The 17,392-nt window shown below is 40.2% G+C and overlaps 1 protein-coding gene across 2 annotated transcripts in view; it reads right to left on the reverse strand.

Moving 5' to 3' along the window:
- Positions 1 to 7,599: 7,599 nt before the first annotated feature.
- Positions 7,600 to 17,392, reverse strand: part of rwdd1 (RWD domain containing 1) — a 29,463-nt gene continuing 19,670 nt past the window's right edge. Inside the window, exons 3-7 of one of the 2 annotated variants that reach the window (XM_038799628.1) lie at positions 15,126 to 15,256; positions 12,547 to 12,690; positions 9,714 to 9,846; positions 8,421 to 8,483; positions 7,600 to 7,996 (exon numbers count right to left, since the gene is read on the reverse strand). In XM_038799628.1, the coding sequence (XP_038655556.1) occupies positions 7,887 to 7,996; positions 8,421 to 8,483; positions 9,714 to 9,846; positions 12,547 to 12,690; positions 15,126 to 15,256 (581 nt within the window). In that variant the 3' untranslated portion in view covers positions 7,600 to 7,886. The remainder of the gene's footprint in view (positions 7,997 to 8,420; positions 8,484 to 9,713; positions 9,847 to 12,546; positions 12,691 to 15,125; positions 15,257 to 17,392) is intronic. The other variant, XM_038799629.1, reaches the window with a different exon arrangement.

Below are 17,392 nucleotides of genomic sequence, written 5' to 3' on the forward strand. Positions count from 1 at the left end.
TGGTACATTGGCGAGACCATGCAGACACTGCGACAACGAATAAACGGGCATCGTGCGACTATCAATAGGCAGGACTGTTCCCTTCCAGTTGGGGAACACTTCAGCAGTCAAGGACATTCAGCCTCTGATCTCCGGGTCAGCATTCTACAAGGAGGCCTTCAGGAGACGCGACAACGCAAAATTGCTGAGCAAAAACTTATAGCTAAGTTCCGCACGCATGAATGCGGACTCAACCGGGATCTGGGATTCATGTTGCATTACATTCGGCCCCCACCAACAAGCCTGGACTTGCAGAGGCCTACCGACTGAACTGGCTTGGGACAATTCACACCTCTTTAACCTGGAGTTACCTCTCTCTCTGCATCTTTGATGATTTGATTGCCTGCAGGTGCTCGCATTCCGGGGCATCTCTGACTGTGTCTATATAAACATTTCTGGAACAAGCCTTTCCATTCACCTGAAGAAGGAGCCGTGCTCCGAAAGCTCGTGTTTGAAACAAACCTGTTGGACTTTAACCTGGTGTTGTAAGACTTCTTACAGAAAAAACCTGGTTGACCTGCCAAAAACACTGGAAATAATTATAAACAGTTGTTTTTTACAATATGGCAAGGTTATTCGAGGTCCACGTTTACTTAAAGTAGTATTTACAACATAATGATAATCCACTGGAAAAACTTACCAATAAACTCAATGTATTACCAGAGTATCTCGGCTGCTATGTTTATTTTGAGCAACAATTAATGACAAAAGAAATTGCTGCCAATAGTAAACCAATAGTACATTAGAAGGATGAGGGGGGATCTTATAGAAACATTTAAAATTATGAAGGGAATAGATAGGATAGATGCGGGCAGGTTGTTTCCACTGGCGGGTGACAGCAGAACTAGGGGGCATAGCCTCAAAATAAGGGGAAGTAGATTTAGGACTGAGTTTAGGAGGAACTTCTTCACCCAAAGGGTTGTGAATCTATGGAATTCCTTGCCCAGTGAAGCAGTTGAGGCTCCTTCATTACATGTTTTTAAGGTAAAGATAGATAGTTTTTTGAAGAATAAAGGGATTAAGGGTTATGGTGTTCGGGCCGGAAAGTGGAGCTGAGTCCACAAAAGATCAGCCATGATCTAATTGAATGGCGGAGCAGGCTCGAGGGGCCAGATGGCCTACTCCTGCTCCTAGTTCTTATGTTCTTATAATACTAGTAGGTATGTGCTCAAATTCGGATATTATAACAAACCAACTATTCACTGTGCCGAATATTAAGATACCTACATAATTACTTCAGACTTACCACCCCTCTGAGCCCCAGTTCCTTAAAAGCAGTCTGCCTGAGATAGAGATGTATGTAATGGCCTTTTGAGGGAATGTATAAATTGATGCAAGATAGCTGCAGAAAGTCTATGTATGAATGTCCATCCATATGTATAATAGCTTCATAAGTGTACAAAGATACACGTGTACCTGCACAAAATGTAATGCTTGAGATCACAATAAACAAATGGCAAAATCTGCAAAAACGTGATTCTCACCATTTAGACAACTGAATTTCTTAATATACGAAGGAGCAGGAGTAGTTGAGCCTGCTCCACCATTAAATAAGATCGTGACTGATCTGAAAGTAACCTCAAATCTGCATCCCACATATCCCCATAACCTTTTACCCTCTTGCTTACCAAGAATCTACCCATCTTTGCCTTAAAAATATTTATTAATAATCTTTATTATTGTCACAAGTTGGCTTACATTAACACTGTAATGAAGTTACTGCGAAAGTACCCTAGTCACCACATTCCGGCGCCTATTCAGGTACACAGAAGGAGAATTTAGAATGTCTAATTCACCTAGCAGCACGGCTTGTGGGAGGAAACCGGAGCACCCGGAGAAACCCACGCAGACACTGGGAGAACGTGCAGACTCTGCACAGACAGTGACCCAAGCCGGGAATCGAACCTGGAACCCTGCTGCTGTGAAGCAACAGTGCTAATCACTGTGTTGTCTCACAAACACTCTTGTTGCCCTTTCAGGAAGAGAGTTCCAAAGACTCTCAACCCTCAGAGAAAAACATTTCGCCATTTTAAATGGACTACCCCTTAAGTAGTGACCCCGAGTTCTCTATTCTCCCACAAGTGGAAACATCCTCTCCACATTGAGCCTGCCAAATGCTGCTTACTCTTTTGAACTCCAGCAGATACAGGCCTAGTCTGTCCAATCTTTCCTCATAACAAAACTCTCCCATTCAATGTATTAGTCTAGTAAATGTTCTCTGAACTGCTTCTAATGCATTTATATCCTTAAATAAGGTCAATACTGTATGCAGTATTCCAGATGTGGTTTCACTTGTGCTCTGCATAACTGAAGCATAACCTCCCTACATTTGTATTCAATTACCCTTACATTCTATTAGCTTTTCTAATTACTTGCTGTACCTGCATACTAGCCTTTTATGATCCATACCCCAAGACACCAAGATCCCTCTGATCTGCAATCTCTCACCATTTAGATAATATGTTTCTTTTATTCTTCTTGCCAAAATGGACAAGAGCACATATTTCCACATTATTTTCCCATTTGCCAGATTTTTAGCCACACCCTTAACCTATCTATACCTTTTTGTAGCCTCCTTATGTCCACCTCACAGATTATTTTCCTATCTTCGTACCATCAGAAAATTCAGCAACCATCCCTTCATTGAAGTCATTTATATAAATTGCAAACAGTTGAAGTTCCAGCACAGAACCCTGTGGCACACCACTCATTACACCTCGTCAACCTGAAAAAGACCCATTTATGTCTCGTTTCCTGTTCGCCAGCCAATCTCCTATCCATACCAACGTTAGCCCCAATACCATGAGCTCTTATTTTCCACAATGATATTTAATATGGCAAGTTATCACCTTCTAAAAATTTATGTGCAGTACATCCACCAGTTTCCCTCTATCCGCAGCAAGTTACTTCATCAAAGAACCCCAATAAGTTGATTAAACATGATTTCCCTTACATGAAACCATGGTGGCTCTGCCTAATTACCTTCAATTTATCCAAGCGCCCTGTTATAGTTTAATTAATCATTGTTTCTAACATTTTCCTTGTGACAAATATTAGACTAATGGCTGTTATAGTTTAATTAATCACAGTTTCTAACATTTTCCTTATGACAGATGTTGGGCTAATGGCTGTAGTCTTGTCTCCCTCCCTTTTTGAATGGAGTTACATTTGCTATCTTCCAATCTAATGGGACCTTGCCTGAATCTAGGGAGTTTCAGAAAATTAAAACCAGTGCATCAACTAGCTCACTAACCATTTATTTTAAAAGTGTTAACTCGCATTTTTAGAAACTCTTATCGGTTTTATATTCCTGGCTAGTTTTCTCACATACTCTTAACCTTTCCCTCCTTATTAATGTTTTTTGAAATAAATTTAAAGTACCCAATTCAATTTTCTTTCCAATTAAGGGACAATTTAGCCTGGCCAATCCACCTACCCTGCACATTTTTGGGTTGTGGGGGTTAAATCCTCACAAACCCTCAAGGGCAGCACGGTAGCATAATGCTTAGCACAATTGCTTCACAGCTCCAGGGTCCCAGGTTCGATTTCCGGCTTGGGTCACTGTCTGTGCGGAGTCTGCACGTTCTCCCCGTGTGTGTGTGAATTTCCTCCGGGTGCTCCGGTTTCCTCCCACAGTCCAAAGATGTGCGGGTTAGGTTGACTGGCCATGCTAAATTGCCCTTAGTGTCCAAAATTGCCCTTCGTGTTGGGTGGGGTTATTGAGTTATGGGGATAGAGTGGAGGTGTGGGGTTGGGTAGGGTGCTCTTTTCAAGAGCCGGTGCAGACTCGATGGGCCGAATGACCTCCTTCTGCACTGTAAATTCTATGAAATCAATGAAATATGGGGAGAATGTGCAAACTCCACATGGACAGTGACCCAGAGCAGGGATCGAACCTGGGACCTCGGCGCTGTGAGGCAGCAGTGCTAACCACTGCGCCACCGTGCTGTCCCATCCTTAATTAACCTTTTAGTCATCCTTTGCTATTCATTACATCCTGTTCAATCTTCTGACCTTCCAACGAGCTTTGCACAAATTTATTATTTTTCTTTAAGTTTGACATTATCAAACTTTGTAGATAACCACATAACCTTTGTAGATAACCACAGATGACATGTCCATCTCTTGTGACTTACAATAATTTTTGGAATTTATTTCAAGGACTTAACTTTTCTGACAATAAACATGTATTTCTTGTTATCCAGGATGAATTGTGTCAAGAATGCCATAGAAAAAAATATTTACATAGTAAGCTATTCCTGGAGAATGTCAACAATTATTCAACGATTAATAAAATAAAACATCAACTTCAAATTGATCAGAATTTATTTGGCTTGCAATCCAATAATGAATAAGAAATGGAATTCCTATATTCAAGAAGCGGGGACAGAACATGCCCAGGGAAGAATAAACCAGTCAGCTTAACATCATTGGTAGGGAAAATAATTAAATCCTTACCATGTGAGAGAATGAAAGAAAATGAGATGTATAACAAATGGCTTGGATTTATAAAGAGAAAATATTGCTTGACCAATTGAATTTTTTGAGGAGGCAACAGAGGATAAACAATGGTAATGCAATTTATGTGGATTTTCAAAAGGCCTTTGATAAGGTGCCGAGAGTAAGCTAATGAATAAAGTTAGAGAATTTGGAGTCGGGGACAAGTGGTTTGCCGGCTGGTTTCAAGACAGCAAGCAGAGAGTGGAAGTAAAGGATAGTTATTCAGCTTCGCAGCAGGTAGGATCTGCCGACACTACTGCTGTTTCAATTTACATTAACAATTTGGACTTTGAAATCAAAAACACAATTTCTAAATTTGTGGATGTAAAGGATAATTAAATTACAAGATATTAATAAGCTTGCAGGATGAGAAGATAATTAGCAAATGAAGTTCAACACAGATAAACGTGAGGTAGTACATTTTGATCGGAAGGATAGGACGGTCACCTATCACTTGGGAGGTGCAAGCCTAGGTGGGGTAGAGGAACAAATGGATCCAAGAATACAAATACATCAATCATTAAAAGTTGGTTAGCAAGCCCATTAAAAAAAACCAAGCATGAAGCTTCATTTCTAAGGGAATACAAATAGAAAAGTAAAGAGATTACGCTCAATCTGCTTCAGACTATGGTTAACCTACACCAGAGTAATTTGTGCAGTTCAAGTCACCATATTAAGAAAAGGATACGGATGCAGCGAAAAGGTTGCTGGGCAGATTTGCACGGATGATACCAGAAATATCTGGATATACGTATCAGGAAAGGATTTACAAATTTGGGTTTAGTTTCTTTTGGATTAAATAAAAGCTGAGGAGTGACCTAATCGAGGTGTTTAAAATTATACAAGTTTTAAAAAAAAAGAGTGGCTACAGAGAGAATGTTTTCTCTTGTGCGGTAGAGCATAACTAAAGGCCATTAATGTAAGACGGTCACCAAGAAATCCAAAAGGGACTTCAGAAGAAACTTCCTCACCCAAAGGTGGGTGAGAATATGAAACTCGCTACTTGGTTGAAGTGATAGATGCATTTAAGGGAAGCTTGACAAGCGCACAAGGGAGAAGGGAATGGATGGTTATGATGGTAAATCTTGATAAAAGATGGGAGAAGGCTGGAGTGCAGCATATACATCACATGTTCTAGTTGGGCTGAATGACCTGCTTGTATGCCATACATCCTATGCAATGCAAGAAGATATCAAGGAATAGGTCAGGAAGTTTGGAACAATGACCAATGGAGGTCAATCCACCACAGTGTGCAGCAATGCAAATGGGGAGGGCAAACAAGACAAGGGAATACACAATAAATTATTGCATACTTTTGAAAGTGCAGACAAACAGTACGTTCACAGATTATCAAAAGTGGCTGTACAGGTAGATTAGGCGGTCAAGATAGCTTACAAGATACTTGTCCTTTATTAGCCAAGGAATAGAGTATAAAAGGTTACATCATGAATACTAGTTCAGCCACAATGGATTGCTGCATGCAGTTCTGGTCACCATACTCGAGGAAAGATGTGGTTTCAGGAGAGACAGTACAGAACAGATATACAAGGATGTTGCCTGAACTGGATGGAGAACTTTAATTATGAGGAATGATTGGATAGACAAGGGTTGTTTCTTTGGAACAGAGGAGGTTGAAAGGAAACCAAACTGAAAGGCATAAAATCATCAGGGGATTAGATAGAAAGGCCCTACTTCTCCTTGGTTCAGGGGTCATTAATCAGGGGCTATTCATGAAAGCCCACCTTCTCAACCTTGCCTCTCGCCTGAGGTGTGGTGATCCTCAGATTAAACCACCACCAGTCAGCTTTCGCCCACAAAGGAGAAAGTACCCCTATGGTCATCTGGGACTGTGGCGACTTTAATCAGGGTCATAGATGGAGGGTAAGAGGTAGAATGTTTTTAGGGGAATCAGGGAGAAACTATTTTGTCCAGAAGATGAGGATCTGGAAATCACTGTCCAAAAGGTTAGTAAAGGCAGAAACCCGTGTAACATTTATGAAGTATTTTGATATGTATTTGAAATGCCATAACCTAAAAGGTTACAGACTAAGAGCTGGAAGGTGAGATCAGTGGAATGGCTACTTGTCAACTGAGGCAGATATGATGGGCCAAATAGCTTTGCTCTGTGCTATAATCTTATATGATTTCTATGACTTCAGATGGGAGCTACTTAATACTGCTGGAAACCAGAAATAAAACAAAAAAATGCTAGAAATATTCAGCAGGCCTGGCAGAATTGGTAAAGAAACAGCTTTAACATTTGACTTGAAACACTGGCCTGAATCTTCCATGGAGTGGCAATCTGAAATGGGTTGCCATGCCACTCCTACTTAGCTGGCAATGAAGTCGCTCCTTTGTCTCCTGGTGTTCCGACTGAGGCCAGATGAGAACAGGGTAGTGCAGCAAGTATCTCGAGGCCCTGTGCCAAAGGTAGCAGATTCAGAGGGAAGGAAGTCATGCCCCCTTTGTTATGGCACAAGCTGACACAAAGCAGACACGTTTAAAGGTGCAGCCACTTTGAGAAGCCAGGGATAAGACAAGTGGGCAAAATTGGGGGTTAGGGTGAAGGGGCAGACAGCAGGGGAGGTGGGCAGGTGGAGTGGCGGTGTGGGGTTGGGTAAAGGGAGAGGTAGTCTGGGTGAGGGTCAGTCAGCGGGTGGAGCATGGTGGGTCCGTACTGTAGTCACCCCAAAGTTTGAAGTGGTTTCAATTCTTCTAACCTTTTCTGGGTAACGATTAGTGCAAGGCATTCGGAATCATCAGAAGTTTGAGATTTATTTTGTAGTTTCAGATGAACTCCCCAGGCAATTGACTCTGCTTCTGTCTCCACAAATGCTGCTATACCCGAATACTTCCAGCATTTTCCGTTTTTATTACGTGAGTTGTTTAACTTATATGACTGCAATTGATAAAAATTATTACCGCACTATTTTAGTACTATATTTAAGGATGTCTCATAAAAACATATTACTAAAATAATGGCAAGGTTATGGCAGCATTCCAGTAGCCTCAATTTGCTGATAATACTCAAGGCAGGTAATAAATTAGCTCAAGGCATCATGAGGAGGAAATGAACTGACTATTTATGAAAAGGAAAACATTTCAAACAAGAAATCGTTTCTGATTACATCCAAAATAGTTTTACTTCTGGAGAAAATTTATTGAACACAGTTATAGAAGCATACGCAAGGGCACAAAATTAAAAAAAAGTCCATATTTTATGACCACTGCTTGATAGTTGCAATATAAAAAGTCACAGATGCTGTGGCTTCATCCTCACTCATTGACATAGACAAATTCAGCCATTGTGAATGATACTTTGCACAAAATCATTTTTTTTTAGGTACTTAGTCTTCTTCACTCCCCAAATCAGGATTATAATCTGGGTCATCATCATCATCTAATTCTAAATCATCCATATCTTGGAACAGGGATTCATCAACTTCCACATTGTTACCTGTTGTAAATGGAGATCGAACAGTTTTAGTCACAATCCAATGACATAAACATGTGAAACAGTAATATTTGGTAATGATTTCATATAGAACACTGATTTATGTCCAGTTAACCGAGCATCATTTAAACATCATGTCACTTGTTCTGTCACTATAAAGTAACAGAATGGCAGAGTCCGTACCTGCCTTGCTCCAATTAGAATACTTTGATTTAAAGGCAAAACATGGCTTGCCTCGTGACTGGAAAACTTCAAGATTAGAATTCTTCCCCTGTCATGTGCACACATACACATACAGAGACAATTGGTACACAGATCTTTACACTGCCATGCCAATTTCAAAGTTCAAACCCTTTTAGCATAATAAAGGTACCAAGTTAAAATATATATAGAATTTAATTATAAACTGAAATAAATTGTGCTTTACCTTCTTCCAAGAACTGAATGTCGGATGTATCAAGGTTATGATCAGTTTCAAACAGCTGCTTCCCTGAAATACAAAAACACAACTTGAAAAGGTGCAGCACTAAATATTGAATCATTAAATAGAATCAGAATTTTACAATGCTGCATGAAGCCTGCTGCACTTACACTGAGCCTAAAAAAGGTACCCATTTAGTCCATTCTTTGAGATGCAGGAATATCTACCGAAAGGAGGGAAGACTGGGAACAGTCGAAAAGTTGCTAAATCAAGAGTGATAAGACGTTTGGTGAAAGGCAAGTTAAAGGAGGGTCTTAAAGGAGCGGAGAGAAGTGAAGAGGAATAAGGCTTGGTATGGTAGTACTGCACGTGGGCATCGGCAACTGAAAGCTACCAAAGGTGAGGTAAAGAATTTAGCTAGTTCAGGTTTCCTCCAGGTAGTGTAGTATATGAGGTAACTTATTAATTCCATTGTCTGCCCAAATCAAGGTATTTGACTCTGATCAAGTTTTTCCACAGCTGACATTTACATGGGCAGGCCTAACAAGTTCATCTTGCCTCTTGGTCATTTTGGAATTAAACACATATTTACACAAACAGATCATGAGCCTGGCTTACAGCCACTTACTAGAAGTACAGGTGAACTGCCCATCAACCTATATGAATTGAAAGATATATCAGGTGTTTATACCCATCTGTAGCTTTTAAGGTCATCGCAGCAAGCTTTCCTACTATATCAACGTGCAGCACCTTAAGGGGGTTGGACATTGCGAGAAAGAGAAACGGGGCAGAGGGAGTTTGAGAGAGATGAGATTACAGAGCTAGAGGTTTAGGAGATGGGGAGGAGTAAACACAAAGGTGAGAAATTTAAATTTGAAGCGTCAAGAGACAATGTAGGTCAACTGCAGGATAGGATACAGCCTGCAAAGTTTTAGAGGAGCAGACATGCATGGAGGGTGAAGACTGGCCAGCAGTAACTGGAGTAACCAAATTTGGAGATGATAAAGGCGACATTAGTTTGAAATAGTTTGAAAGTAAGAAAGGAAGTTACTAAATTAACATTTTAAATCAGAGATGACACTCTGATGGTCATCGACTGAAATCTTGAGTTTTGGAAAAACAGGACTGCATAGGCGCTCTCAAAAAGACTGTAATCTGCCAAGCACCTTTCAGATTTTAGATACAAAATGGGGTGTGCAAATACTGTATGAAGAAATTATGAAAGTAGACACTTGGATTGGGAAAAATTCAAGTAAAATAAAATTGCTTTCACATTCAAAACAAGTGTATCTAGCATACCTGTTAGTTTAACTTTTCCAGCTTGCTCTTCTTCCTTTTGCCGTTTTCTTCTGATTTCGGCTAACTCTGCATCAAATTTTGCTTTCCATGACAAGAAATTCTCAATCGAAAGAGGTGTACCATGGAAAATAGCCTATAAGAATGTGAAGAAAATATAGTTCTTTGAAACACGGCAGGTGTTATGGACATTAGTGAATGAATTACACACTGACTCAGAAAGTGACTAAAGAATGTTAAGAGATGAAGAATGACAACATAAAAAAAATAAACTAAAAACTCTTCATTACCCACATAGAGGAATTACAGCCCATAATACTCTTGCTTTTAATTTTACACATAAACTTGAGAATTCTTTCTTTTATCTTAATGAAGCAAGGATTTTTTATTCCAAAATATATCCTGGAGCTGCTTATTATATAGCAGTTCAGCTCTTGCAAAAGTGAATTGACTGGACTCCTCTCATACATTTAATTGTGGAGACTGCAGCATGGTCGTTTTGGGCCACAATTCTTCAAAATCTGACAAGTTTCTTTTGATATTCACACCAGCTACTAGAGAAGGCAAACAGCCGAAGACGAACATGATAGCAGCATTGACAAACTTGACAATCCTGTGTTAATCATGATCAATAATGTAATCGCGACCACTGGAATCTTTTTATTTCTACTGACTGGGTCACTACCAGTTTGCGTTCCTGCACATCAAGAGTGGGCAGTAAAGGGTTGTCAGCACATAGAACAACCCAAGTAGTGAATGAAAAACACGTGACAAGGGAACTGGATAAGTTCTTCTGACCAATATGGATGTGTAGAGATAGTCAATGAGAGTTACATTTGTACCTTATGGTAGTTATGTACTTGTACAATCTGTTCTTGATTAGGGGCGACTGGTGTTGTGCAATCAGAAAGGAACTGGTCTAGGGCCAAGCTTACATCAGCTTATTTTGAAGAGCCTACAATGTGTTTACCCTCCTGTTATTTTGTAATGTATTTATATTCAGCTTTTTCAATTTTGTACATATCAAAACAATAACAAATCACCTGGAACATCCTCCACCACTAACCCCCCCGCACCCGAACCCAAAGACCCCCAGCAGAAAATTCCGCCCACCAACAATCCCCCGCCTCCAACCAACACCACCAAAACAAACACCAAACGGTGACCAGCTCTTTAAAGTACAGAATAAACAGCTGCCAGCTCCGGTAGAACCCCTCAATTGCCTCCTCGTGGTGTACTTAACTTTCTCAGGATATAAAAACTCCTAAGATCCCCTAGCCACAGAGAGGCACTGGGTAGAGAAGCGGACCTCCACCCCATCAGCACCCACCTTCGAACAATCAGTGAGGCAAAGGCCAGAACAACTGCCCCATCCCTGTCTGCAGCTATGACATCCCAAATATGGCCCCTTTGGACACGGTGTCAGATCAATTTGTAGAATCGCCAACATGGTACTAAAGAAGGAGACCTAGAGCCACATGAGCTTAGGACACAACCAGAAGGTGTTCACATGATTTGCCAGCCCCCTCCCACAAACCTCACACTCATCCTCCACTCACGCAAACAACCTGCTCATTGTAGGCTTTGTCAAGTGGGCCCTATGCATTACTTTTAACTGTATCAGCCCTAATCATGCACGTGAAGTTGCATTCACCCTCCGAAGCGCCTTACACCACACACAATCCTCCAACCCGAACCCCCAACTCCTCCTCCTACTTAGCCTTAACCCCCTCCACCAACACCGTGTCCTACCATAAATCCCCGAGGTACTCATTCCTGCCAACGACAGGACCCTGTCCAACAACGAGAACACTGGAACCACAGGGAATGTCAGAAAGTTATTTTTCACGAAACCACGAGCCTGTATCCCCCTGCAAAAGCCCAAATTTCTCTCCCAACTCCTCTAGGTTACTCCCCTTTTAATGTATTGCCGGAGGGAGCTCTTTCAACAATCATAAGTTTGGTCTCTCAGATTCATTCTCTTAAGTCTTGCTACATTCTTTTCCAGCTACAAAGATCTTCTCACATGCCCTCTCTTTAATCACATCTTTGGTAACCTCTTCAATGTATTTTCCCATTATCTCAACATTTGACTCCTTTTTTTTTTTAGAAGGAACTATACAAATGCAAGTTGCTGCAAATAAATTCAACGTGTTGGGTCTGAGGAAGGGGTAAAATAAGTACATTGGTGTACATAACATGAAAGGTAAGGAACAGAGAAAACAAGAGTTCAGAGCACAAGTCCCAGGAAATGATAATTAACTTGTACAGAGCATATGCCTGGGTCAACTGGATTACACTGCAGCCCTAGTAGCACAGTGAACATTATAAAGTACGATTGTAAAGGGCAGCATGGTGGAACAGTGGTTAGCACTGCTGCCTCTCAGTACCAGGGACACTGGTTCAATTCCAGCCTTGGGTGACTGTAGTTTGCAAATTCTTCCCTTGTCTGCGTGGGTTTCCTCCAGGTACTCTGGTTTCCTTCCACAGTTCAAAGATATGCAGGTTAGGTGGATTGGCCATGCTAAATTGCCCGTAGTGTCCTAAAAAGTAAGGTTAAGGGGGAGTTGTTGGGTTACGGGTATAGGGTGGATACGTGAGTTTGAGTGGGGTGATCATTGCTCGGCACAACATCGAGGGCCGAAGGGCCTGTTCTGTGCTGTACTGTTCTAAATCTTCCTTGGCAGTTGTGGATGTAGATTGAATCAACAGTTTCATAGGGAACCAAACATATATTAGTAGAAATACATCAGAAATGAGCAATGATTTGTTGAGAAATGTTTGGACTGGATGCCTGAATCAGTTTGTGTACAGATCCAGAACTTGATCTTCAAACCTTTTCAACTTCTTCAGCTTCTTTTTCTTTTAATAACTTTTCCTCTTCTTTCCGCCACTTGATTTGATCCACAATTTCATTTAATTTTTCTTGTACAGCTGTCACTAAAGTGAATATCATCACCATCCCAATGTTTTCTTGTATCTGAAAGAAAGACACATTGCACAGTGCAAGAACCAGATGAAAGAATGTAACTGTTTTCACCAGAACATATTTGACGGCAGAGATCACTGTCAGACACAGATGCAAAATTTGAAAAAAAAGGTTGAGCTTTGGACGAGAATTCAACTGCTGAAACTAATCAAGTCCTGTTACAAAACCTAATACACGTCATTTTCATTTTCAGTTGCCCTAAAGCCATGTGTTTTCCTCTACGATTTACTTTCTTCTCATTCACCTTTTTAATCCATAGTCTAGTTTACACTTACAATCCCGTACTAATAAGACAGAATAGGACATGTTGTTGACTGGTGTAATAATTATCAATATATTAATTAATTTTAAACAGGGTTCTGAAAAAGTGTCAGTGTATTACAGAGTAACATTTCAATAATAGTTGCACATGCACATTGATTGTGGCCAACTTGGAACACTAGGGTACGATTTTAGTTTGTAAGGAGAATGTAGCACTGAAGTGCCATGAATTACAATACCGGACAAACCCCAATATTTTATTTTAAATTGTAAGACTGAGGAAAGGATATTGCGCTCTATGAGCAATTTCACACAAAATAGGGATATGGTATATCAGAATAAACTTTATTACTAACACAGTATTAAAATATCTTTAACAGCACACAAGAAAATAGCTTACAATTACCCTTAAACAATACTAATCAATACAATGACACAATAACCCTTAACTGCTATCTTTATTTCCACTCAAAATAACAAAACTATCTCAGGTCCCAATCCACTGTTAAAATACAATTAGCACTCAGGAATATTTGCTGTATAGAGATGTCTCAACTTTGAGGAAAGAGAGATCGTTGAGACTGCTTGAAAGAAAGAGACCTGACACCCTGTCAGAATAATGCAGAATCTATGGCTGTATTTCTTCGGACACCTTCTCAACTCACCTTCCAGACAGAAACGAACACTGAAAACCTCAACACCTGACTGCTTCAACCCTGGCTCCTCCCATTAACTACATCACCATACTAAGCTAGACACCACGGACAGGTTTCTCCATCCCATGGTGCGGCACACCGTCGGGACTCTGTTTCTCCGGCTGATCAATGGGGTTTCCCATTGTGGAGCAGCTCCACCCCGTCGGGAAACCTCTGGGCTGCCGGCAAAACGGAGAATTCAGCCCAAACTACTCTGCAGCGAACTCTCTTAATATAAATAAAAGTCCATTAGCCCAAACATTTATGATACTTTAATTACACCTGTCCCCAAAAAGCTTAGTTGGCTTGCAAACCAGGAATTTTAAAAACATGGCTCTGGCAGTAACATACTACCCAGGCTTTTAACCCTTACTGCAGCAAATACATATAATACAATATCCGAAATTCCTACATTCATCACACATGCTTTGGCACCAACTTACTGTATCAAGGCGAGTTCCACTGAGTTGCCAATCTTACCATGCTGCTACTGAAAGTCAACTAGCTAACAGTGACAAAAACAAAACCCAGATGAGGTTTATGAACCACCATCCTTAATTAATCGCATCAACCAGACAGTTAACAATAGGGCTGGGAAAGAGAAACCTTCAAGGAAGATAAAATAAAGTACAGGTAACTGGATATCAGGGAAATGGTAGTAGACGGTATGAATTTCAAACAATGTTTTCATAAGGTTTTTGATTGAGAAGCATCATATTAACACAGACTACTTCTGAATAGACTGGAGCATGTGAAACATGCTGTCCAAATAAATCAGCACACAATTGCAAACACAGCACGGTGGCACAGCTGCCTCACAGAGCCAGCGACCTGGGTTTGATTTCGGCCTTGGACGATTGCCAGTGTTGAGTTTGCACATTCTCCCAGTGTCTGTCTGGGTTTCCTCCCACAGTTCAATGATGTGCAGGTTATGTAGATTGGCCATGCTAAATTTCCCCAGTGTCCAAAGGTTAGATAGGATTACGGGGATAGGGCGGGGAATTGGGTCCAGGTAAGATGCGCTTTTGGAGGGCCTGCGCAGACTTGATGGGCCAAATGGCCTTCTGCAATGTAGGGATTCTATTAATTGTTGCCTAGCCTATTGGCTGTTACAGTAATACTGTGCTCCTCTAAGACACTTACAGATAAAAGACTAAAAGGTCTGAATAAAACATTTTGAAACATGTGGAAAGCTAAAGTATATCCTTTCTGTTTCAACAAAACACAACAGTACTGTTGTAGCCTCAAACCCAAACGAGATTTAATTTAACCAGGTATTGGAAGTGGTAAATTGAATGCAATTCACCCATGGTACTTTGTTAGGGCTTTTCCAACATAAAATCCACACCTTAATTTACCTCTCAATTTGCAGTCTGAAAAAGGAAAAAGTAATGCAAGATTGTGCACAAGGAACAATAAAGTTTTATGTCCAGATGCCAAAACTTGCCCTGATGTCTTTAGTTCACTTACCTGTTCATTTAATAGTGTTATTATATCTGTAACATCAGACTTCTGAAGATTCTCTTGCCCAATAATTTCAAAAATTGGAGGGTCATCTGGATATTGTTCTATGTATGTGAATTGGATGGTTGCTTCAACAGCTATTAAAAGACAATTATTGAATTTAACATTCAATTGGATGCAGTACCTATGGGTATAACAAACCAGCACAAATTCATGTTTAAAATAGAGTTTACCTGTGTACAAATTGTGAATATAGTAAAATCTATTAGTTTAATACAAACATGATTTGAAAGAAGCAGTTTCAGCTTCACATAAACTAAACATGAGGCAGGCAAATCCATTATTTTAGGCGAATTAAGATGTTGAAGCTGTGATACACTTAGTTTAGTGCAGCAACTAACAAAATTATCAAAGGAATTTCAGCATAACAGGCCATTTTGTCCATTGCGCGGGTGCTAGTCCCCATTAGAGCCATCTACTCTATTCCCATTTGTTGTTACTTTAAATATATCTCTAAAAAAATTGAATGTACCGACTTCTTAAATGTTGGCCAATTTGGCTTCAATATAAAGACATGACTATACAATTAAATATTTGTTTAAAAATCCTAACAGGAGGCTCGATTTTTTAAAATGTCCACTGTTAAATACTGACAACCAGACAAAGAACACACCTAAGGCTATAGAATAAAAGTCAGTTCTTTAGTTTATCAGTCATGTCACGTCCTCCAACTAAGTTTGTATGAATGAAGCAACATTGTAAACAATATTGGAAATTAAATATAGTTTGTGCAACAGGTTTTTTAAAATAAAAACTAGCAGATCTCTCTCCCATGGTATATTCTGAGAGTTGGGGAATAAGTCATTTTACAATAGGATGATTAAGCCATGTACAATGTATTTGGTGCAATGTGTGTACCAAATTTTGGTTGCCAAATATAGTATATTTCTTTTTAATTCTGTAAATGCTAGCTGTGTTTTGGAAATAAAATACTCTATTTTTCTGCAAGAACTGTAAAGTCATTCTTTGACTTTATTTCATTTCTGATTAAGTCTCTTTAGAGCCAGTTGGAATGAATGCATCATAGTTTGACAATAGGTGTGTGTTAAACAGCAGTGGAGAGGGAGGGAAGGGTCCTCTTGCGATGTTGCTAAACTTTAATTTAGATTGGATCGGAGGTTTGAAAGTACTCTGAAAGGCAAAATCTGGTGCTTGGTAGCACCAGAAAGCAAAATGCAGTTTGGTTCAGCACAGCATATTCTGATTTTTCACAGCACATTTGATTAAGCGCCATAATTGATAGCACGGTGGCACAGTGATTAGCACTGCTGCCTCACAGCGCCAGGGACCCAGGTTCGATTTCGACCTCGGCTGTCTGTGTGGAGTTTGTACGTTCTCCCTGTGTCTGCGTGGGTATCCTCCGGGATACTGGAAAAACAAGCCAGCCAAACTTCTGACAGGTCCATTTGCAGGTGCAGGCCGCCATCTAGAGGCTTGGGCAAGGAACTGCCAATTGAGACAATGAATAGCTCTTTCACAAAGCCCACAAAAATCACAGGTTGAACTTCCTTTCTGCTGAAAGGTTTTGTCATTTAGCTGGAAAAACTAAAAGAGTTCAAAAATATGTTCAACACTTTATGACAGTAGAGTTCAGTAACTTCTGACAAATGACATAATCCCAATTTACTGCAAATCAAGAGTGATGGATTGCGTCAAGGACATGCAGTGTAAGGTTTACAAGAGCGACAATAAATGAACAATTGTAGCTAAAATTATCAAAATTATACAAAAAGAAACAAACCCAAGTTCTGGCGTGAGAAAAGCTTAAGCTCATCGTGATTTATGAGCATTATATGCTCAAAATTCGTTTTTTTTTTAATGAATGAAAATCACTTATTGTCACGAGTAGGCTTCAATGAAGTTACTGTGAAAAGCCCCTAGTCGCCACATTCCGGCGCCTGTCCTGGGGAGGCTGGTACGGGAATCGAACCGTGCTGCTGGCCTGCTTTGAAAGCCAGCGATTTAGCCCAGTGAGCTAAACCAGCCCCCTTTAAGTCATTATTTCCAAATATTTTCCCTCACCTCATACTTGGCATACACCACACAAGACCTCACAGAGAACATTTTTAATGTAAAGGTGGTGGAAGAGAGGGATAGCGATTCCACTGTGCAGTGCCTTCCCCATAATGCTACATCATCATCTTTGTGATGCACTTAACGGTAGCTTTGTTTCCCAAAGAACTTTAGAAAATAAAACTTCACACTGAGTCACA

The sequence above is a fragment of the Scyliorhinus canicula genome, chromosome 6 (assembly GCF_902713615.1).
Source record: "Scyliorhinus canicula chromosome 6, sScyCan1.1, whole genome shotgun sequence".
Taxonomy (NCBI): Eukaryota; Metazoa; Chordata; class Chondrichthyes; order Carcharhiniformes; family Scyliorhinidae; genus Scyliorhinus; species Scyliorhinus canicula.